We start from the raw sequence: 25,078 nt of genomic DNA, 5'->3' as shown, positions 1-25,078 counted from the left end.
TTTTAAGAGGTTTATTCATGGTCTCCTACCTCTTTACTGGCTGGAGACGGAGACTCAAAGCTGTCACTCCCCTCGTGTGATGGCAGGTGACGGCTGGAAGACTCCGCCCCCTGTGGGGAGGAGGAGCCTGAGCCTGGTGACTGGACAAAAGAGACATATTCATTAATACTACATTCATACATAATAATACATGCTTTACAGTCTATTATTTTGGACAACTGATTGAAAAATACAAAAGCTACATTTACTCATGTAACATTTGGAATACATTAGCTCAATTAAAGTCTTGAAGGTTTTTGAATTAATAAAACAAATAAACAAAAGTACAATTTAATACAATTTTACAAACAAAGCAATGACTTTTATTAAAAAGACTGTGATAAAATAAAAATAAATGCATAAATTCAGGTATGTTTAATGACTGCTGCTGGCAAAAGGTTCAGAAAACCAGACCATGCAACCAGAGCACATTACAATAAAATATTAAAAGATTTTCTGTTCATTGTTTGTAACAACATATAGATACTGCACAATCCCACAATGGATTATCAGTCAAATTAACATTCATAAAATACCGAAACATTGAAAGATAAAGCCTGAGCACATTTACACAATTAACTCCTCACCTCATCACCATGGCGGCGATCTACCTGATACATCCAAAAATTTTCCATATCAATAAGCGCTTAAAAGAGCTGGAGTGAAAAATGTTCTTCCACAGGATACACTCAAATCAAGTGCTAAAGCAGATGTTGCTCTTTGGACCAGAGTACGAGAGAGAAGAACATAAGAGCCTCTTCCTCTCTCATCAAACTCACGTTGATAAGTTCACAATGGCTCCAGACAACAGAGGTGAACACTGCTCCTGTTACACCCCTGTAGGAAAACTGTTCCTGGAACAGATTTGCTCAAGAGTGTCTTGGGTCAGAAACTACTACACTATGTAACATCATTGCTATTGTGTGGAAAAACATCAAAAGTATCTTTTTTGCAAAAGTATCATGTCGCATGTGTAATAAGCAGCACTAATAATGATCTAAGCTGATACTATAAAAAGTCACTATTAGTAAATTACTCAGCGTTTCACTATACTTGAATTCATCACACACTCAAATTGACATTACCCATACAGTGAGCTTTTGCAAATGCATGTATAATACTTAAAATAAATGAATACATATCAAACATGTTAAGCATTAATGCAGGGCAGGGGAAGAAGGCGGTTTTTCTTCTCTGGTGTTATATGAGCCTTGCTGAATTATTTACAGGCCGTCTCTTTCTGTGTCTCTTGACTGCACTAAATAAATCATATTGTGGAGGGGAGAAATGACTGATTCTCAAATTCTGTGAACTACAGGGAATGGAAGCGGGCAGGACACCACCAAGTTCAGAACAGCTTTAATGGGTGTTCTGGGATATCTGGAAGATTCTTGAACGTTCAAAACTCACAGAAAATCTCCAGGAATCGTTTACAATAATCAGGACAAAGACCATGAAGATGATGATTTTTAAGTTTGGAGAAGCTGAGAATCACTAATGATTTTTAAGTTTTAAAACAGAGGAAATGTTATGATATGAAGTCAATGAGAAACATTTAGGATGCTGCTTTATTTCTGGGTCATGAATCAAACGTGAGTACTTTGTGAAATTTTGAAGATGCTTTTTGGATCATCTCAAAACATGCTGGAGTTCACCAGGTTGTTACACAAACTTGGAGTTTGACTGCTGCTCTCAATAAATAAACACACACCAAACAAATTCATGAAATTCATGTTAATCAAATTAACTTTCAAATTAACAGATTGTTAACTAATAATATAATTAGTAATGAAATAGGTAGTACAAAAATCTGACTTTTCCAGTAGTGGAAATTTGATATCCTCTGACTGGATGGATTCAGAGTCTGAAGCTAAAAAAAAATGGAGTATGTGCCTTTTATACACTATGCAATTCTTTTGCGGAATCTGTTAAATCCAGCCTTTAGCTGCAAAAGTAACAATTCTAAATTTAATTCATACTAAAACTAAAACTGAAATAAACTAAAGCTAAAGCTTTGTAGTACTAAGTACTACAAATACTATGGGAAACACAATCTCCACAGTGACCTGAATACAAATATCTTGTGGCATATGAGTGTAAAAATAATAAGCTACACATAAACCCTGAAAATATATCATCAGCACAGTCATTTACAAATTCAGCATAATTGGAGTGGGTTGAGGCTGGTGTCTTCTTTAAACTCACACTGGGAGTTTTCAATTAAGTGCAATTCTTTACTTTTTCTCTGAATGCACAATGAAATGTTCACTCTCATCAGACTGCCAAAAGCCCTTGATGCCAAAGAACTGCTTCCAAATGAGGCCTTGTGCTCATGAATACTGCTCAGACAAACAATGGTGATTAATTAACACTGTCGAAATAGGTAACAGAGGAGCTGGGCTTTGAGTTGTTTGTTTAGTGAGACGGTATGTTTATTTCTGTGATTGAGGGAATTAGGCAGCACTGAATCTATTAATTACATAAATGAAAAAAAAATAAAAAAAATAAAACAGATCTAAAAAAGGGGTGGTGTTAGCGCAGTGGATAAGACACACGTCTGTGGTGTGGGAGACCCGGGTTCGAATCCACTGTGAGACACCAATGTGTCCCTGAGCAAGACACTTAACCCCTAGTTGCTCCAGAGGCGTGCGACCTCTGACATATATAACAATTGTAAGTCGCTTTGGATAAAAGCGTCAGCTAAATGAATAAATGTAAATGTAAATGTAAAATCTCAAGCACACATCATGAGATGATACCATTGAATTTAATACCAACCGTAGGCACACTTGAATCACATCTACTCATGTTTATAAAATTGGTAATACTTATCACAGCTAATGGGAAGAAAAAAAGAAGGGATGATATAAAGAGAAGAGTGAGAGCAAATTAAATAAAGGCATGGTAATTTTGCTGCCTTACACAGAGAGCTCATCATTCTCTCTCTGCTCAGTTCAGACCACGTCTGTTGTGGCTGAGGAGCAGGACAGCATCATTTGCAGACGCTGGTCATGCGTAGCACTCACAGAATACAGATGAGCCCTTCATGCCACGGAAAAGGAGATCCGTTCTATGAGTGTGAGCAGTTTTCATTTTCTAGAGACATGCAATTTGTCCGGTGCCGTGGCAGGCACCACTCATGAGACAGACAGACACTAGCGTGTGTCACCATCCTCTCCAGAAAAGAAGAGTGAAAGAGCGATGAAGTCACGACCAGAGGAATGATGCGATTCACAAAGGAAGACTGTTTCAGCCGAGCAGAACAACAATGCAACTGTACATGTCTTCCTCTAGAGATTGTTTTTGTCATTTGCTGCACCTGCTGCAAATATTTAACTGAACGTAAACTGCATTTAGGCAAATAAGCCTTACTCTATTCAACTAAATGTTCTCCATGACAAAACTTTCTTATATTCCTTGTTTCAAGTGCAGATATAAACTTGTAAATAAGTCGTTTGTAGGCTGATTGTAGCCGTTTGTAGGCTGGTTTCCCTGAAATCTGTGAACACTTTGGCTCTATGGAGCTTTTAAAACATTGCTATGTTTGCTGGAGCAAATAGACTTGGTAGCATTGTCTCATCCAGCATTGTATCACACTTAACTATTGATTGCAGACAGAGAAAAATATCCATTTCATAATTTTAAGTAGGCTTTTAAAAATTAGGCACTGATAAATTATAAACAGTAAACACTAGTAAACAAACGAATACTAATAAAGATCTATTAAATAGTCTAATATATAACTGGTAAACCGGTCTGAATTATGTACACAGCATGAATTAAAAAAAAAAAAAAAAGGTGGCATAAATGTCTAAGTAATGTACAATTGACAAGATCCCTATTAACTGCATATACTTCTGACTAATGATTAGAGAACTATTAAAGACACACAACTAATTATTTGACTGGGCAAAAAAACAAGTGTAAACAGCCATTAACAGAAGATGTTGAATACAAATGCAAAGAGGAGAAAATACTGTAGCAGGCAAAGCAAGGTCACTGGCCACAATGCATGAAATATTGGAAGAACATAGAAAATCTTAAATACTGAATTGGGAGTGGGGGTTTTATATGAATGTATCTCTGAAGGAAACTGAATGTCCTCAGAAAAGTTAAGATGGTATTTTCTTTTTATCTCACCTCCATTTATACTTTATGCATATTAATGTAGTATTTGAGTGCAGATCTGCTTTGTTCACAGCAGTAACCAAGGAAACTTTCTATCGCTGCTGTTCTATAAGCGCCACCTGCTGGCAGAGAGTGAATTTGCATTATCTTTCAGACTATCAGCTGATTGTTTCTTGCAGATTATTTATTTAGTATAATTTCACAATGCTACGATCATACCATTCTGTTTTTGTTTTACATTTTAAAATTATACAGTCAACCCGCTAGGGGTGGGAGAAAAAAATAGATTCACCTAACTATTGAATGTTTGGGGGTTTCTTTTTGCTATTTAGTTTTGTGATATTAGATTTAAAGGCAGTTTGCTATAACAATGACAGGATCTTATACATATTTCTTTATTCATCAGTTAAATTTCAGTCAGACTAATGCTGGCCACATATTTTACAACTTCAAATCCAGCAAATGTAAAATAAATTTGACACTGCATGACTGCAGGAGTTGCAGGCAAGTCTAGAAATGTAACCTGCTTTTGGGCTTCTGCTACACATCTCTCAGATCACATCCTTAAAAATTCACACATTGTGATCATCATGTGAACAAGCCTGTGATTTTAAGGCTCAGTTTACTAACTGTGAGCAAATCAAGGCTGGAGAAACAGCTGGAGAATCAGGGCTAAAATTGTTAATTGTAAAAGCAGCATAAAAGGCTTAGTCCAGCTGAAATTGTACTCATCCAGTTTTTGCTAAGTCTGACCTAGGCTACAACTGCTCTGAGTTGAGCACTTGCTCTAAAGGGAAAGTGTAGGTGACGTATTTAATCCTTCAAATCACTGAATTCAATGATGAACTGCTTTTAACTGTCATTTTGCATTATTGACACACTGTTTTCCTAATGAATGTTGTTCAGTTGCTTTGACGCAATGTATTTTGTTTAAAGCGCTATATAAATAAAGGTTACTTGACTTGACTTGATGATGCATTGTGTCATGAATACTTGGAAAGACAGATGAAGAATGTAAATGCGTAATGTACAGTAAATGTGCTTAAAAGGAAAGATCACCCAAAAATGAAAATCCTGTTGTTTACTCACCCACATTTCATTCCAAACCAAAAAACGTTTCTTCATCTTGAGAACATATTAAGATATTTTTTATCACATTTTTGAGAGCTTCCTGATCCTCCATGAAGAACAATGCAACTGAAAAGTTGCCAGGCCCAAAAACATAGTAAGTACATCACTAAAACAGTCCATGTGACATCCAACATTAATTTTACAAAGCTAAGAGAATACTTTTTGTGTGAAAAGAAAACAAAAATAGTGACTTCAACAATTATTTTCCCTTCATTCTTATCCTCCGCCGTAATGGAGAGTACTATGACGCACACAATATATATGGTGGGTTCTTGAGCAGGGGAATGCATGTGCATGCTTTGAATTAGGGTTGAACCACTGATGTCACATGGATTATTTTAATGATGTCATCACTGCGTTTCTATGTGACCATGGTAGTACCCTTGCTGTCTATTGAGGGTCAAAAAAATCTCAGATTTAATCAAAAATATCTTAATTCATGAAGTTGAATGAAGGTCTTATGGGTTTGGAATGGCATGAGTGTGAGTAATAAAATGATGGAATTTTTATTTTGGTTGAACAAACCCTTTAAAAACACAAATTAAAATATTTGTAATGAAACCTGAGAAGTTTCTGTTCTGCCACTGACAGTGCAGGTAACCAAGATCCAAAAAGGTTGTAAAAGGTACCATAAATTCAATCCATATGAGTTGAGTGGTTACTTCAAGTCCCATGATAAGATATGATTGCTTTTTATGATAAACAGGCCTTTATGATCTTTTTTTAAAGGTTTGTAGCTTGGACTTTCAATGGAGAGAACGAAACCTCTCAGGTTTTATTAAAAATATATTCATTAGTGTTTCAAAGGTTAACCAAAGTCCTATGGGCTGGAAAAAGGAGTATATGGTTTCATAATTTTTTTTTATTTTATTTTTTTAGGTGAACTGTCCCTTAAAGTGAAACTTTGTAAGCAAGGTTTTACTACAAAAATAAAACTGTGAAAACAACAGCAGTGATGATGCTACATAACATCAACAGAATGAGAACAGCTCATACTCACATCAGCCCCCAGAGACGGCTGCAGGTCAGATTCTGCTGTAGGACTCAGGTCCTGCCTCATTACCCAGATGGGTTCTTTGGGCTCGTCTGGCGTGTAGGGCGAACGGACCGTCCTTGTCTTCACCTCCTCAATTGCCTCTTTGATGTCCTTAATAGCTAGTGAGATTGCATCTCTCTTCTCACGACTGCTCTTTATAATTGGAGTTGGCTCTTCTGAGGGACTTCTAGGGGGCTGTTCGTCGCCCATTGGCTCATTGGGTTTGATTTCATCCATCTGACCATGGGACTCTGACTCAGGCCACTCTTCTTTTTCGTTCCCGTCCTTGTCTAGGCCCATGGCGACACGTTCCAGGCTCTGTGAGCTCAGACTCTCCTTCACCTCTGCCACGATCTGGTCAATGTCCTCATCCTGTTCGCAGCTGTCAGCACGGGGGTATGGGGCAAACTCTGCTTCCTTTTCAGGACTGTCCGACTCTCCGTCGGATCGCTCATCGTAGTGGTGGAGCCTGGACCCAACAGCCTCCTGTTGCTGGTAGAGGTCACGATCGAAGAGCCTGAACTCTGCCCTGCATTGTTGCGGAGTCTGTCCCTCAGCTTTGGTTGAGGGTGCGTCCGTGATTTCCTCATAAACGTGCTCCTGAAGGGTGTATTCAGCATAGGGCTCAGAGTACGCCTCATCTTCTGTTGCTCCACCTTCACGGCCCTCTTCTGCTCCGGTGGGACTGCGGTATATAGGTTGAGTGTAAACATAATTAGAGTAGTTGGGGTTTAGCGTCTCTGCATCATGGGGCCTCTCAGCATTGGGCAGGGGCTCTCGAGGTAGCGGCGGGGGCTGAGGTGGGTATTGGGGTTGGAGGTAAGCTGGACCACCGTGCTGTTGCTCTGACTCTGCGCTCTCTGTGTACTCCTCTGATTCCGGGCGAAGCGGGATACCGTATGTGCTTTCATCTTCAGGCTCTGCTTCCGTGACCATGACTGCATCCCCCTCTGCCCGGTCTGTGTGGTTGTGGAAGCCACTCTCGGTGCTGGCAGATCGGGCCAAAGCACTGCCGCCGTCGCCCTCATCTTCCTCAGCTTCCTCCGGCTCTCTACTAGGCGGCATGGCTTGTGTAGGTGAGCCAAGATGCTGTTGATGTTCCAGTCTGTGCTGTTCGGCTCTCTCTGCATCTCTCTGCTGCCTCTCCCGCTGTCGCTGTCTCTGTTGCTGAGCCCGGATTCGGGCCTCGTTGTCTCCCTGTCTGCGGTAGCGTGTCACTGCAGGTCTCGGTATGGGCTGCTGAACGGGTTGCTGCTGAGTGTCCCCTTCTTCTGCAGTTCTCCTTGCAGCACGCGTGCGGTTCGTCCCTCCGTTAGATCCCTCATACCTGCGATAGCGTGGGGCCCCCTGCTGGTGGGACTGGTAGTGATTATTCTCTGTACCATGGTTGCTGTGGTGGTTGCGGGGTCGACCGGAGCGGGAGCTGCCATCTCCATTGTCATGGTGTCTACGGTGGGATGAAGGGGGCTGTTGGCCCTCGGGGCCCCGGCGCTCCAAGTCTGCCTCAGCCGCCTCTCTCAACTCCTGGCCATGCAGCGCCTCCTGGTGGCTCATGATTGGAATAGGGGAAAGTCTACAAACAGAGCATTACTTCTCCCAGTGGGACTTCGCTCAAGCACCACCTGTAGAAAAAACAAACAAACAGATATATATACATTTAAACAGTAACAACTTGGTGAGCAAGATCATTGAAGCAGTCCATTAAAGGTGCACTCAGGTATTACACAGTTTTACGTACAGTAAATTAGTATTACATAGTTTTTTCTCTCAGGTATTAAATACAAAGAAATGAATAGTACTCTTGTAAAATGTTTTTATTTAAAATATATATCTTTTTTTTGCAAAACCTGTTTAATTTTTCACACAGGTTTTACAAAAAAGATTAAAATGAGATTAATATGGAAATTATGACAAAATCATAAAAAAGGTACTTCTTACGGTACTTGTTAAACTATTTAAAACAGCATTTTACTTGATCTTGATATAATGTGCTTTCTGTCTGTATAAAGGTGTACAGAATTTATGAGATACCACAAGAAATGAAATACTATAATATACTAATATACATCACAAAATGTCATTAAGCAATATAATATGCTTGGGGCACTAGTCTGGGCTTCATTAGATTCTATGTTTTCCAATATGAATTAAGACTAGTTCACCTCCAATCAAATTTCTGAACAATCACCAGGGGGAAAATCCATCATTTGACCTTGTTGTAGTTGATGTTTTATTCATTGTGACATTTACTATGCTACCACATATCAAGTACCTCTGTACTGTAGTTGATATACAAAGATATGAAAATATTCACACATGCACCAATCAGTGAAAAGCTCCTACATTCAGTCAAAATCAATTAAATTAAGGCAATTATGTTTGGTAGCAGAAGTATTTAAATATTTATACCTGCCTTTACTTTGAGTTTACAATTTATCCACACATAACAGCTAGAAATGCAAAGAGCTGTACAAAATCCCCAAGCCTCCACTTTCATACATCAGCTATGAGTTGGTAAGCATCACAAAATAAGCTGAATAAGATAACAATCAATTTAATAAGAGAACTAGCATTCAAACTCTTGTCAAGCTAGCTGACTGCTCATGTTTTCACATTAACACTTGTCTGAATGAGCTACTGAAGGTATTCATGTGCATTCGGTACAAGTTAAAGACAGCACTATTATCTAGACTAGACTACATGTGACCTACTTATACAAACCGTGCCAGAGTAGAGTAGGGTACAGTGACACATTGTTGTGAACATAATAGGAGGTTCTCAAAATAGGAATGGGCATGATGGTTGGTAGTTCAATACCAAAGCTAAATTGACAAAAAATATTTGTGACAACATTGCTTACCACAAAAAAGGTAACACTTTAGATTAGAGAACACTATTCACTATTTTCACAATATTTTCACAATATTACTAGCAACTGACTATTTATTAGTACTGATAAAGTGCATATTAGAATCATAATCAGAATGAGCTTTATTGCAGAGTTTGTTTACACATACGAGGAATATGTTTTCATGACAGAAGCTTCCACAGTGCAACAGAATGACAAAAACAGATAATAAAAATATAAAAATAGAACAAGTAAATAGGGAATAAAAATATACAGATTGACAATTGTATGTACAGGTATATTACGTGCAAATTCGAAATGTAAACTAAGTATTTGTGTTAGATAAGTATATACAGTACGAGTATAAAAAGTGTTGTGTGTTCCACAATTATTGTTGTCTGGTGCAGTTGTTAAGATTGCACCAGACAGCCAGCTCTTTAACCTCCTGTCTGTAAGCAGATTTGTCACAGTCCTGAATGAGGCCGATAAGTGTGGTGTCATCTGCAAACTTTAGGAGCTTGACAGAGGGGTCCTTTGAAGTGCAGTCGTTCATGTAGGGGAGAAGAGCAGAGGGGAGAGGACACATCCCTGAGGGGCGCCAGTACTGATGGTGTGAGTGCTGGATGAGAATTTCCCCAGCTTTACTAGCTGCTGCCAGTCTGTCAGGAAGCTGGTGATCCACTGACAGATGGAGGTGGGCAAAGAGAGCTGAGTTAATTTGGGCAGGAGGAGGTTTGGGATGATAGTGTTAAAAGCCGAGCTGAAGTCCACAAACAGGATCCTCACATAAGTCCCTGTACTGTCTAGATGTTGCAGAACATAATGCAGTCCCATACTGACTGCATCATCCACAGAACTGTTTATTCTGTAGGCTAACTGAAGGTCAGCACAGGTTTCAAAGACAGGCTGGTGTAATATAATGGTGCTTTCTTTCTCTTCTGCTTCCAGAAGACCTGGCGCACATCATCTTTGCTGATCTGAAGTGCAGGTGTGGGGGAAAGGGGTTTCAGGAAGTGTTAATGGTTGTGTGGAGAGGTGTCCAGAACAGGTGCGGGATGTTTTTTCAGAACTTCAATAAAACTCATTTAGATTGTCTGCCAGTTGTTGATTCTCCACAGTGCTGGGGGATGGTGTCTTGTAGTTAGTGATGTCTTTCAGAGATTTCCACAGATGTTGAGTCACTGGAAGATAATTTAATCCTTAGATTTTCTGAATAATTTCTTTTTGTCACTCTGATCTCCTTTTCAAGTGTGTATTTGGCCTGTTTATACAAGCCTCTGTCCCCCTTCCTGTAAGCATCTTCTTTGGCCTGACAGAGGCTGATTTATGATGTTACAGTCTCTGTCCAGATCATTTGCAGCAGCTTCAAAAACACTCCAATCAGTGAGGTTGAAACAGGCTCGTAAAACCCGCTCTGTTTCATGAGTCTATCTGTTTACAGTCCTTAATACAAGTTTAGCAGATTTCAGTTTCTGCCTGTAGGTTGGTTTAAGAAACCAAACCAAACAGTGATCAGAGAGCCCTAAAGCTGTCCATGGGAAATGCTTACAGGAAGGGGGACAGAGGCTTGTATAAACAGGCCAAATACACACTTGAAAAGGAGATCAGAGTGACAAAAAGAAATTATTCTGAAAAGCTCTGATACGCATCCTTTATTGTGGTGTAACAGTGATCCAATATATTACTCTCTAGTGGGACATGTAACATGCTGTCTGCATGTTGGCAGCTCACGGGAGAGATTTGCTTTATTAAAATCTCAGAGAATGATTAAAACAGAGTCCGGGTGTTGTTGCTGTCTTTGTGATCTGATCAGCGAGTTTCTGTAAAGCCATGCTCAGGTGCGCTTGTGGTGGTGTGAAGACACTTACGAGAATGAACGAGCAAAACACCCGTGGTGAGTAGAAAAGCTTACAGTTAATGAACAGCACTTCTAGAATACGAATTCTAGAATTTTGCATAAACGTTCTAGATTCCTTAACTCTACCCAATACCTAAACATAACTACTACAAACAACTAAATGTCTTTCAATAAGCACCAAATTACGAGTTTAGTGAGGGGAAACTCTTAGTTAATAGTGAATACTTTATAATAATCTTTTTTTTTTTCTTGCATTTTAAGCATTACTTTGTAATGGCAACAACAATTTTAATTTAGAATTTTACACAGAAAAGGTTAATACATGATTTTTCACACTACCACACCACTCATACACTCATACAGCACTTGAGATGACCTAGAATGAAGAGCAGTGTCTCTAAACCGATAAGGAGAGGTGAGAGGTGAGATAAACATGCAGCAGCATACGGCCTACTGATACATGAGTCACTGCTGCAAACGTGACGTCTGTTTCCATTCATGACAGTAAATGGCATGTTGTTAGAGATATCACGTCAGAAACAAGTCACGGTGCTCGTGTTCCTGTGAGGTGTGATCAAAAGTGACAGCGCGCATAGCATACTCATCAGAAGGCAGCAGTAATTGGTGTAGACGTGAGAAGGTGCTGGAATGCCACAGGAAATGAAATGACAGTGAGCTCCCCTCTCTGTGGTTTTCAAACTTGTCCTGGAGGCACCCTGCCCTGCACATTTTGCATGTCTCCCTCACCTAACACACCTGATTCAAATCATCAGCTCATTAGTAGAGACTGCAAGACCTGATTTGAGTGTGTTTAGTAAGGGAGACATACAAAATGTGCAGGGCAGGGTGCCTCCAGGACAGGTTTGAAAACTACTAGTTCAAAACATGTACAAAATCCTGAGGGCAACAACCTTGATGATTTGAGTCAGAACAACCATACATACCAAAGAAAGGTGCACTAAAGCACCCACACAACAACAATTTTGCTTCTCCCATAAATATTTCTTGCTTGTTTTTTTTTTTACAGGAAAATAATGATAAATACTGTTACAGAAAATTCTATCGTTATTTATTTTTACTGGGAAACCAGGCACAACATATTTTCAGAACATGAAAAAATTGCCAAATGTTTTGAGAAATATCTTTTGTAGTAAATTCAATTAATTTGAAATATATTCCTTGAAACAGTTTTTCCCATTATAAAGATGTCTATTTATTTATTAATTAATTAATTTTACCTGGAAAACCTAGCATGATACTTCTTCAGAACAACAATTTGCCAATGGTTTGTGAAAAAGATCTAATTCAATAAACAAATGACATTTAAAACAAATTCTAAAATTATTTTTTACATTCATTTGCATCTGACATTGTAAATGTCTAAATATATTTTACTGGAAAACCAGTCATAGATAGCGTTTGAGATTAGAAAAATGCACATAACATTTTTAGTGAATTTAATTTAGTTCTATGCAGTCACATGCACAAATTTGCTTCTCATGTAACTGTATGTTGTTTCAAGGATTTTTAGATGTTTTTTAACAGGAAAACAAGACAGAAATACTGCTTGGGAAGATTATTTTTGGCAGCACACAGAGGAAGCAGCAGCTCCAGTTGCTGTGGTGAACCCCCCTCCCCAGCCTGATTAGGATGGTGTGTTCAAAGACTGCAGAAAAATGTCTGACTGTGAAAACTTCCAACTCCTCTCCTCTCTGACTCACTGACTGACTCACCCAGAATCCTTCCTGGAGATACCCCAACAAGAGAGAATGAGAGAGATTCTTGGCATGGGTGAGTCCGGCAAATCAATCAACATTGGACTGACAGACCTAACAATGTGATCCCAGAGGGATGATTGTTTACCATTATTGATTTTGCACACACAACATCTCAGAGAGTCCCAGTGTAACTCTTTCCTCTCCAGCAGTCCAGAACATCACCTTGGAATATGCAAGCATACTGCCATAAACCATACATTTTTAAAGGCTCAGTGAAAACTTAGCTGGACTTTCTTGGATTTAGTCCATGTCTATTAGCAGTCTGCGTATCTACCAGCAGGGACTAACTGGATCATAATATCTAGCTTTGTTTTGATAAGTTCCACTATAATAACTTGTTTCAATATAAGAAAAAATAGGAATTAAATGAGTGTTTGTCAAACCAATTCAGTTTGATGTCTAGCAACAACTTCCGGCTATCAAGCACAGATCATACGTCCTAATTTTCTGTATGTGTCCTGGCCAAAATTTCCAAATTGCCTAAAATGTCTGTGTTTTGGCACTGCTTTCCTAATGATGTGCTTTTAGAGTCCTCATACATTATATTTTACTGTTCTCAGTAGATCCCACCTACTTGCACTTCCACAATTGATCGGTTATGTACAATGCCTGAATGCTATTGGCCAAACTCCTTTTTAGTCATTACCAAAACTCAGATGAAATGTAGAAATCTTGCCCAAGACATATCCAGGAGAAAGATAACTTATGGTCAGCCTATAGCTTATAGACGAGCAAAGACAAAAAAGACCTGGTTTGTATTACAACAAAAGCTCCAATGAATGAACAAGCTGTGAAAAAAATAGCTTCAGGCTCTACAACCATCAACAAGTTCTTATATGTTATAGAAAGAGAAAATATTAACATATCTCCATCAAAGAACAAATATACAGAGCTTTAGACGTGTACTTGGCAAAACCCCTAGATATTATGCAAATGAGTATTTGAAAATAACACAGAGAAGGTAATATTAGCTGTACGTGCAGCGTGGGCTGAAATAAGCATGACTGTGGAAGCTCACCTGAGCTACAAAAAGACAAGGAGAAGGAGAAGACGGCCTAAACACATGTTGAAGGTCACTGGTGAAAGCAGAGGAGCTGGCAAAAGCTGGGCCAGCTGATAAAAGTACCGCTGATACAGAAGAACACCATGCCATTTTATTGCTCTCTCTCTCTCTCTCTCCCTCGCTCTTTCTCTCTCTCTCTCTCTCTCTCTCTCTCTCTCTCTCACACACACACACACACACACACACACACACAAGGTCCTCACACATGTAGTCTTCAGTATGTGTGAGGAGCAGGTTTAATCAGAGGGTGTTCACAGCTCTCTCTCCCACACAGTTCCCAGCGGAGGTCTCACTCTGTGGCTTACCCACAACGACAAATCAGCATGAAGTCTCTACTGCTGCTCTCAGAAAGCACGATGAGAGGAGACGATGAACCGTGGGTTGAGATTTGAGAAAAATTAATAAGTGTCATTGTTTTGAATCCCAGTAAACCATGTAAACATCCTTAAAAGAAGAGAAATTGAGTAGAACACAAATATCTGAGAAGATCTAAACTGAATAATATATTAACGTCACTATGAAACTGACAATTTTTAATTTTATGGAGCACTGTAGATTTATGATAAAAGTAAAAAAAAGACAGACATCTTTTTAATTGGTGCACATTGGTGCCGCTGCTGACACTGTCGTTGCGCTAGATGGGTGTGGCTTCAGCAAATTGCTCCCGCCTTTTTGCCCATTTTCAATTGTCTAGAAGAGTCACACGGTGACGCACTGCCAAGATGGACACTTTGAGCTTCAAAAACGCTCTTCAGGAGTCTACGGGTGACGTCAAAGACGAACAAGTGGAGTAAAAATCCTTACAGTGCATCAAGTCAAAGGGTGCATTCCATTCGACCATTAGTGGACCGCATCAAACACAGGACAACTTTAAGCAAATAAGTGTATAAATAGTATCTAAATGAATTCTATTTTATACAACAAAAATAAAACATACTTCAAATAAAAATCTCAAAAAAAGTTTAAAGTTCACATTAAACTGCTTCTGTTTCACACAAATGCTGGCACAGATGTGCATGTTCGGCTACAGAGGCCCTGAACTCATGCATCTTCGGATGCGGAGCTGCGCGGAAAGTTAAAAAAATTGCCATGCACACTGCCCTGCGAAATGAGTTAACGTGCACTCAAAGCAAACTTCCTCCAACACAGCGATGACGTCATACAGTATATAGATTTACATGTCGAGTATAAACCAGAATTATTACTCATGAATTATTACGTCGTCTGAAGCCATATGACAGCTTTGTGAGAACTATTTTTTTTTATAGTTTAAAAAAACTTATTATATAAAGTTTTAATGTTTCAATGTATCTTGTTTTAAGTTTATTTTAATTTTAGTAAAACAAGAAAAAGATGTTGATTAAATACAGGAGAAAATACATTTTATGTGCAACAATACTGCAGCATGTGTGTTTTTCCCTCAATTCTATCTCTGTGCAACAAACCAGGAGGTGGAAACTGATGAGTTAAGACCTTTACCACCCTCAGAACTGAAAAGATTTATGGTTACAGACCTATCAGCGGGTGGTTAGCCAAACTCAGCAGACACGCTCACTCATCCACACCCACAGCGGAGTGGAGCCGCTCCTGTCTGTAAAGCTGGCAGGGAGTTTGGGTCAGGCAGCCTGTGAATAAAGACACACTGCTGTTTGGCTGCAAACAAACAATGCCATTCATTAGAGCCCGCGGTCCTGTGGCGGAAAGGGCAGGGAATGAACCATTGCCTCAAGATCACTGACGGGACTCTGCTTATAGACAAATCCTGCTATTAAACCTGGATAAAGACTCTGAATGTGTCCATAACAGAGGGCAGAAACCTTGCTGCCAAGCATTTTTTTTTTTTGTATAAATGCACATCTGAAGTAAAAATATATAAATAAAAAATATCTTAAAAAATCTTATCCACCCCACATTTTACAGTAGTGTACGTTAACATGATACAAATATGTAATTTAATAAAATACTTTAATTCATAATTATATATATATATTATAAAAAGAAAAATGATTATGAAGTAAAAAATTATATACAAAAAAATCATTAATTATAGAAAAATATTTTTTTATAATTTTCTTTTTTTTTTTCTGGCACATGCCATTTCTGTTCTTTGGATTTGGATGTTCAAGGCAGCACTGTATTTCAGGCATCACATGTTTCCATCCAAAGATACAAATTAAACTTCTGTGCAAAACTGGAATATCGCATTAAAACATATGCAAATAAAGCACAGTTTTCATCCAACGAGTCAAAGAGAACAAAATCATCACTTCCTGGTAAACTGTGGCACTAAATATCACTACGAATATAGGAGAAGCCACTGAATATAATCATTTTCATGTATGATATAAATTACTTGCACCTCAGAGTGAGCAGACATAACACAATAAATGTGGTCAATGCTTTCGGAGGTGGATGCTGCTCATCCTACTCAACTACCAGCATACATTTTTATGCACATTTTTAGAATTCATGCGCATCTTGGTGTTTCCATCCAGCGGATTTTTTATGCGAAGATCCAAAATATGCATAAAAATAGGTGGATGGAAACACAGCTAGTGATTCACAGCAGCTGAAGTCTCCTCTATAGAAACAATGAGAGTGACTCAAACAGCAGCTCAATGACATCAGTCAAAACAGTCTCTGAGTGGCTTCTCAAGGCTGGAAGTGAATTAGCACGAAACAAGAGTGACTCTGGATCAGCATATTGCATTATCATACACACAATGAGCTCTAGTCAACTCCAACACAAAATTAACTGTCCACCAGTTTTTTTGTTTTGTTTTTTTCATGTAGGAGTCTCTTCCAAATGCCTGATTACACACACGCATCCAGTAAAGAACAATAATACACAAGCAAACAGCATGGTGAGTTTGAGCGAATGGTTCCTATAACAGGATTACCACTGCCAGATTAAACTGACAGAACAGTGGCAGCCAGAGTAAAGGGGTGGTGGGCCGAGAGAGAGAGAGAGAGAGAGAGAGAGAGAGAGATGCACAATAGCCTTTCTGAGTGCTCCTGTCAATAGGTGGAACGTGCTATTAAGCATCAAACAAAACCAGTCAAACTTCAGCCACTAGTTTGCTGATTCAGGCCTATTAAAGCACACTACACTGGACACACTGACAGATGGTGTCACACTATGACAGATAGCAAGCTCAGCTGAATCTACAATGCTGTGCATTTACTATGCCAAGTGAATAAGAACAGAACCCACTGTAGTATCACTCTGACTTCCCATGAAGCTACAAGAGGCCACTGAAAACGTCACATCATTATTTGTGATATATTTTAATAAACAGCTATGTTAGTCAACTGTGCTTTATTCCACCATGATTTAGCAGGGAATGTACTAAGGAAACTGGTTTCAGATTGAATTCAAAGGCAGCACAGTATCACATCAGATGAAAAATTCAAGCTTTTGAAGCAACCATATTAACATTTAATGATTACGATGTTTATGTTTTGGTACAATGTTGAAAAAAAAAAACATTTATAAACAAATCTGCTGACAGATGCTATTTTTATTCTCCTAACAACAGCTGAATTGCATCTACAGAATTGTCGGTTAGCATGTGCAGGATTGTAATGAATTGTTTATTATTCCCTCCAGGAAGGTCGATTTAAATGACGTGGTTCTCCTTCATCTCAAACAGTGTCTTGGGACATTTTGAGAAAAGACGTAAATGAAGACACATTAGCATACTTTTCTAATTTGGCCAATCAATGGTATGGATCTAACCCTCCTCCCGCCCACTCACATCTGCCTTCGGCAAATCAAATCTGACCTGTGACTCACTGAAAAAATAAAAACCCTCATAGCAACTGAAATAATTCTATTTGTCAGAATAATGAGGAACAATGTTACAGTCACTCAGCAGGTCAAGGACATTCACTCTACCCATGACGATTCCTACACAACTGCTGCAAAATTCAGACTAACAACAGTATTTTAAAGAAAGTTATATATTATATTTTTATGTTTTTTAAGTATATATATATACAGTCATGGCCAAAAATATTGGCACCCTTAGTAAATATGAACAAAGAAGGCTGTAAAAATTCATCTGCATTGTTAATCCTTTTAATCCTTCATTTTAAAAATTCACAAAAATGTATCCATTCATTGGATAATAAGAATTTAAAATGGGGGCAAATATAATGATGAAATAAATGTTTTCCTCTAATACACATTGGCCACAATTAACGGCAACCTTTTATTCAATACTTTTTGAAACCTCCATTTGACAGTTTAACAGGTCTAAATTTTCTCCTATAATGCCTGATGAGGTTAGAGAACACCTCACAAGAGATCAGAGACCATTCCTTCATCCAGAATCACTCCAGACCCTTCAGATTCCCAACTCCATGTTGGTGCTTCTTCTCTTCAGTTCACCACACTCATTTTCTTTAGGGTTCAGGTCAGTGGACTGGAATGGCTATAGCAGAAGCTTGGTTTTGTGCCCAGAGACCCATTTCTGTGTTGTTTTTGAGGTTTGTGTTTAGATTATTGTACGGTTGGAAGATCCAAACATGGCCCATTATAAGATTTCTAACAGAGTCAGTCACTTACAGATTTTTTATCTGTTGGTATTTGATAGAATCCATGATGCCATGTGTCTAAACAAGATGTCCAGGACCTCCAGCAGAAATATAGGCCCACAACATCAAGATACAGCAGTATATTTCATTGTACACATGGGGTACTTTTCATCTCTCTGTTCACCAAGCCCATCTTGAGTGTTTGCTGCTAAAAAGCTCATTTTTTAGTTTCATCTCACCATAACTGAATATGCTTTGTTTTTGGATGAGCTAGGAGAATCTTTCACCCTTCCAAACAACATGTGGTGATGTAGGTGCTGTTTGACAAAATGTTAAGGTTTCTGACTCCAAGACTCAACTATTATCTGCAATTCTCCAGCTGTGATCCTTGGAGAGTCTTTAGCCACTCAAACTCTCCTTCTCACTGCACATTAGGACGATATAGACACGCGTCCACTTCTAGGCAGTTTCATAACATTTTATGTTGATTGGAAATTTTTAATTATTGCCCTGATGGTGGAAATGGGAATTTTCACTGCTCTAGCTCTTTTCTTAAAGCCACTTCACTAATTTGTGAAGCTCAATTATCATTTGCTGCACATCAGAAATATATTCTTTGGTTGTTCTCATTTTGATGGCTGATTAAGGGATTTTGGCTTTGTTTTCCCTCCTCTTTATATTTATGTGAAACAGGAAACCATGGCTGAATAATTTCATGTTTATAAACACGCTGACATGCTCAAAATTGTGAATATGAATGGGAATATCCTTCAGAGATATTTTACTCATAAGAATTTCTAGGCGTGCCAATAATTGTGCCCCAACGAGTATTTGAGAAAAACCTTTATTTCATAACGATATTTCCCCCCATTTTAAATTATTATTATCCAATGAAAGGATAGATTTTTGTGAATTTCTTAAATAAAAGATCAAAAGGATTAACAATGCAGATTAATTTTCACAGCCTTCTTTGATCATATTTACCAAGGGTGCTGATATTTTTAGCCATGACTGTATATATATATATATATATATATATATATATATATATATTAGGGGTGTAACGGTTCACAAAATTCACGGTTCGGTTCGATACGATACACTGATGTCACGGTTCGGTTCGGTATGTTTTAGATACAGCAAAATGTAAAAACATCTCAACTTTTCAGAATGCCGCAAGCGCACCGTGGGTCATGTGACAAGAACTAACCAATCGGCTTCATCCTCTCCCATAACAAGGTTGAAAGCTCAGCCAAGATGAAGGAACAGTCTGGTGTTTGGATGCACTTTGGATTCCCTGTAAGCCATGGTGATGATAGAATGAATGGTAAATAGTAAGGTCTCATATCCGCGGCTATAACATAAATGTAACGTAAATGTAGTCTTTTCCCCTGTTTGAGTCAGTTGGAAATGTCTGTCTAAATGCTGCGGGATAGTTTGTTGCGTGTATGTTTCTCTTTTTTTTCCATCTTTTCCCAGATACTGACACACTAAGGTGATATCGGCGTAAATGAGTTTCAAGTATTCCCGCTGCTTTTTTTTTTTTTTTTTTTTTTTTTTATTCCCGCTGGTGTACCCTTGTCATATAGCAGATGTGACATACCGTTGTTCTTTTATCCACCACTCTCTTGCCATCACCATGGCTTACAGGGAATCCAAAGTGCACCCAAACACCAGACCTGTTGGTTATTGGAGGATCTTCTATTTCTGGTCTGTTAAATGCATTGGCTATTTTGCAACGAGCCTTCAGCGCGTACTGAGTGAGCGAGCGCCTGACTGAGTAGCCTAACATAAACATATAAGTTGGTGTTTTTTTCTTCTTCGGGGGTGTCAGGGGCATTGCCTGTTACGTCGTTTGGGTTATTGGGCTACCTTGTTGAACGCATATCATTATATTTCACTTTTAGTTTTCCAAATATAATTAATTAGTCCAACGAACCATTCGGTACATAATGCGTACTGGGTACCGAACCGAAAGCCTCGTACCGAACGGTTCAATATGAATACGCGTATCGTTACACCCCTAATATATTTATATATATATATATATATATATATATATTAGTGCTGTCAAAATTAGCGCGTTAACGCATTCGATTAATTTGAAATATTTAACGCGTTAAAAAAAAATAACGCAATTAACGCGGTTGCAGTTTTTTTTATTTCCAGTTGTGGCCTATGTGTGTTCAACGTGCAAAGAAATATGGATAAGACCAAGGAAGGACTTTTAGACGGAAAGTTTCAGTATAAAACTCTGCCGGATTACTCTTCAGTCTGCCACAAGAAACATTACTCTTCTTTCAGTCTGCCACAAGAAACAGCAACATTAAAATCATGAACTCAAATGTCATTGTTTTAAAAAAAAACAATGACTGTAACAGTGCGTAAATCAGACCTTTCTGTAACGCTAACGTTAATAAGCTTAAACGAAAATAACGAAATAATTGTGTAGCGGAGTATTTTTTGTACACAGTGCCGCGAACTGTCAATCACTCCTGTGCGCGTGCATCACTGTCCTCCTCGCAGCTGCAGCAACTTGCGCTCTCTCTCTTCATCAAGCTTTAAAACAAAAACGGGGACAAAAAGATCATATTGTCTTTGTGCATAGGCTATAGATTAATTCGATAAATGAATATCTAAATTTGTGCCTTGCCGTCTACGGTATTTTTTTAGAACTTAGAAAAAAGATGCTGCAGCCAATGAACAGCCAGCGGGGGCTGCAGGACGACTCAACCTCCGCAGACAGTTTTTAATGTTTATCAGACAATAAATACTCAAGATTTTGCTTTAGTATAACTCACAACGAGTTTCACACACCTTCTCCGGCCACGTTGAGTTGTTGACACTTAACAGTGGGAAAAGCGACACATGCGCTATTCACTTGTATAACTTAATGGGTGAATGGGTAATGTAGTTTCTGCTCTGGGTGGGATGAATTAGGAAGCTTGCATTGTGAAGGGCGCTCTGAAAATCGGCAGTGCAGGTAAAAGATTAAAACCTCTATTAAAACAGATGTCCAAATGAGCGTACCGGTACGCTACAAGCACGTTCTGGGCGCACGGAGAGGTGGCGGTAAGCTCCAGAGCTATATTTGGAAGTGGCGGTACTGAGTACCGGTGCGTACTGGCCCACTTAAAGCACTGGCAATGACTATACTTTGGAATTTTTTTGCAGTCCACTTAGAATTCAACATGGAAATCATTTTTGTTTTTTATTGGCATTGATTGTTTTGAAATTCAAATGGTACTTACATGCCTGTGTTTTTATTTCTGTAATAAATATGGCTTTCAAGCCAACAGTTAATTTGGAGGATATTGATGGTTTATTGCAGGTATGTTGTTTACATGAGAAAATCTGTGTTACAAGTTAAACAAAAATTCCAATAAACAATCATATTTTGAATTTAAATAGTTTCTTTGTCTTGAGTTTACATTAATTATTTACATTTTACATTTACATATCCAAAAAGTTTCAGTCTTTTAATTGCGATTAATCGCGATTAATCGCGATTAATTTAAAAAAATTGTGCGATTAATTAGTTAATTTTTTTTAATCGATTGACAGCACTAATATATATATAGTGATAACTTAAATTATTTTTTTTTTTAAATAATCCTTACTATTCTTTAATATTTAATATTTGCCTCCAGTGACTGGAGGCAGTGAATTATAAGGAGCATGAAGAAAATTACTTTCATGCATTGCAAATTCTTTTAACTTTTGATGAGCTACATGGTAAAACCCTGTTAACCCAGCCTTCATTATAAAATTAGTCAATAGCAAAAGATAGCCTTTAGGACAGATGGGCTTAATATCAGTACTGTTTTTTCTTCTTTCAACAGGACCTACTGGAAGACTGGAAGTGATTTTTGAATCTTCCTCCAGCCTTACTGCTGATCTAACCCAGGTGAACAAACTCTTAGATGATTTAAAATTAACAGATCAACTGACGTGCAAAAGGACGATTACAGTACCTGTGAGAAAGAGCGTATCTAATGAAAACATCACACTTACCAGTGTAGATTTGCATATGGTTGCTGAATTTCACAATACTAATCCAACATAGAGGTTACTTAAAATTATTTCTGCTGCTTTTTCATAGTCTCTCCTTGTCCACTTATATCAGTGGAATCTCAGATGACTCCAGTTATCTAATTTTCAATGACAAACCTCAGACTTAACCAAACAGTCTTTACAGAAACAAAAGGTGTTCACATATTTCCTATCTAAAAACACTTCCTGGGATCATTCATCACCATTTATCATTTATCATCATTTAATGTCATTACAAATCGTATGACTTTCTTCTGTGGAACACAAAAGGAGATATTCAGAAAAATGTACTACTTGCTATTTTCCTAACAATTCAAATTCCTTTCAGGCTTAAAAAAAGGAAGCGAATCACCATTAAACAAATCTTGAAAACAGTCCAAACCACTTCTTGTTCTGCATTCATAAAACCAACCTGTATGAGAAACAGAATTTAATTTGAGTATTCATAGATAATTGTTTCAGAAGACTTAGAAGATAATAAAAAAAATGAATTGTTTGTGTTTTACTTCAAAAGAAAAAAAAAAGATGAGAAGAAGAGAATATTTTTTTTTTTGGGTCAACCTTTTAAACAAGATTACTTTTATATAATTAAAAGCATCAAGCCTGCAAAGAACTCTACATAATCAAAGTTAAATCAAGAATGTGCCCTTCTTAAAATGGTCATTTCCCACTTAAGATTTCAGGACATGTTTCACAGTGGGGAAAAACAAACAAACAAATAAAGGAAATAATAAATCAATCAATGACACAAAGCAAGTGGTAAAAATCTACTGGATCTCCCCATGAGAGCTGATGTAAGGGTTTTTGTATAGTGTATTTTTTAACACCCCCATTATGACAATGGTGTGGTCGGTCTTTACTGCTTCTTCCTCTTCTCACTATTTATATAACACAATGCACAGCCGTTGCAATAGCAACAAATATTACCCGAACTTTTGCGCTTGAAGCAGAATGAAAATCAAAAGGATTGCCTGAGGATAAGAGTCAAATCCAGCTGGAATCTGAAAGAGCAGATTAATTTAAGATTGCAAGATATACTTAAATAAGAAACAGTTTAAGAGCATGTCTGTGCTGAAATCAATCACAGGCTCTTTAACAGCTGCATTTAATATGGTCACTGCGGTTTAAATCCTTTACCTTTAACAAAATTAAAATGTCTGTATTGGAATTTAAGAATGCATTTTTTATAAAAGGTGTAAACAGACATTCACTAAATACTAAATACTAAATACCAACCTAATTGTTGAATTTAGAACAACACATAGAGGAACATAGAATTGCTAATACTTTTATAAGTAAAGTTATTCAGGAACTGGCTCTTGTTAGCTAGAGAACTGAAACAGAGTGGAAAGTGATAATGGGTGCATAAAAAATCCCTACCGGAAATGATTTCCAATTCAAACAATATTCCCAAGAAAACATGTTTTTTTTTCTTCTTCATTTTTGATGACCCGTTACATGGTTTTTGGAATAGACCCACTTGACCTGACAATGGTGGACAGAGGGAGAAATGAAAGTGAATGCCGTCCTTACCATCACTCCACAGTACAAGAAAACATGTTAGATTAAGAGTGACATTTTGTCCTGACCAGAGAAACGAAAGTCTGGTGTTTAAGGACAGATTTCACTCAGTCAGTGAAGGAGAATGTCATGCTCTGTTTCAAAACCTAATGAGATGCTTAAGGAAACTGCACTTTAAGGCATCATATGTGCACTCCAGGCCCAACGGTTGATCCAGATTTAATTATGCCTCCTCCTAAAACACTTAGTTTGAACCAAATTATAAGGCAGGATGGCTTGTATCTTACATGGAAAAAGCAATCCCGAAAGAGCTCATTGAAGAAATAAATCCAAGTTCAATTTCATAGCAATGTAAAAAAAAATTGGTGTAATTAAAAATTAATTGTTTTACAGCATTAATTAGGGGTGGCACGGGTTGTTGAAAAAAACGGAACCGTTCGGTTCACCACACACGGTTCGGCACGCGCTGGGACCACGGTTCAATTTAAATCTGACAAAGCATCTGTAATTACAGATGCTTTGGTTTGCTATAAATAGCATGTAAAACAAATTGGATTCAGTTAATATATTTTTTAGTTGATGGATGCGCATTCTGGCTTCCCAGACATTACAACAACAGCGATTAAGAGAGAGGAAAAAGAAAACCTGGAGAAACCATTCACTTTTGTTCAATGCAAATGCCATATGCTGGATTATGAGCACATGAAGCGCGCAAACCCATGCCTCAGAACGCGCGCAAATATTAAGCTCTCTCTGAAGTATTGTGTTTAAATGAACAAAAAATGATGCCAAAATGCCCGTCTTGGTAAGTATCCTACAGCAGACATAGCTGGCTGAACGTAGGCCTACTGTATCAGTGCACTGGATCAGTGCATTCTTTTAAAGTGTAAGTCTTTATATTAATCGAGCAGCAACAACAAAGAAATCACTTGATTAAATGCTCTTGATTAAAACGTTTTGAAACTTTAATAAAGAACAATTTTTAATTTATACAGTCAAATATGCAATGCTGTTTTACATTTGATTACTTTATTCAATTTCTGTAGCTAAAAACTAATGCTAGACCTCCCTAGACAAAAAACTG

The 25,078-nt window shown here is 38.0% G+C and overlaps 1 protein-coding gene across 5 annotated transcripts in view; it reads right to left on the bottom strand.

Moving 5' to 3' along the window:
• Positions 1-25,078, bottom strand: part of apba1a (amyloid beta (A4) precursor protein-binding, family A, member 1a) — a 57,637-nt gene that overhangs the window by 11,538 nt on the left and 21,021 nt on the right. For 4 of the 5 annotated variants that reach the window (XM_026212155.1, XM_026212159.1, XM_026212158.1 and 1 more), the window contains exons 3-4: positions 6,299-7,956; positions 30-140 (exon numbers count right to left, since the gene is read on the bottom strand). In XM_026212155.1, coding sequence (XP_026067940.1) covers positions 30-140; positions 6,299-7,888 — 1,701 coding nt within the window. In that variant the 5' untranslated portion in view covers positions 7,889-7,956. Of the gene's footprint in view, positions 1-29; positions 141-6,298; positions 7,957-15,395; positions 15,507-25,078 lie in introns of all 5 variants that reach the window. The other variant, XM_026212157.1, reaches the window with a different exon arrangement.

The sequence above is a fragment of the Carassius auratus genome, chromosome 30 (assembly GCF_003368295.1).
Source record: "Carassius auratus strain Wakin chromosome 30, ASM336829v1, whole genome shotgun sequence".
Classification (NCBI taxonomy): Eukaryota; Metazoa; Chordata; class Actinopteri; order Cypriniformes; family Cyprinidae; genus Carassius; species Carassius auratus.
This window is presented reverse-complemented; position numbering and strand designations above follow the sequence as displayed.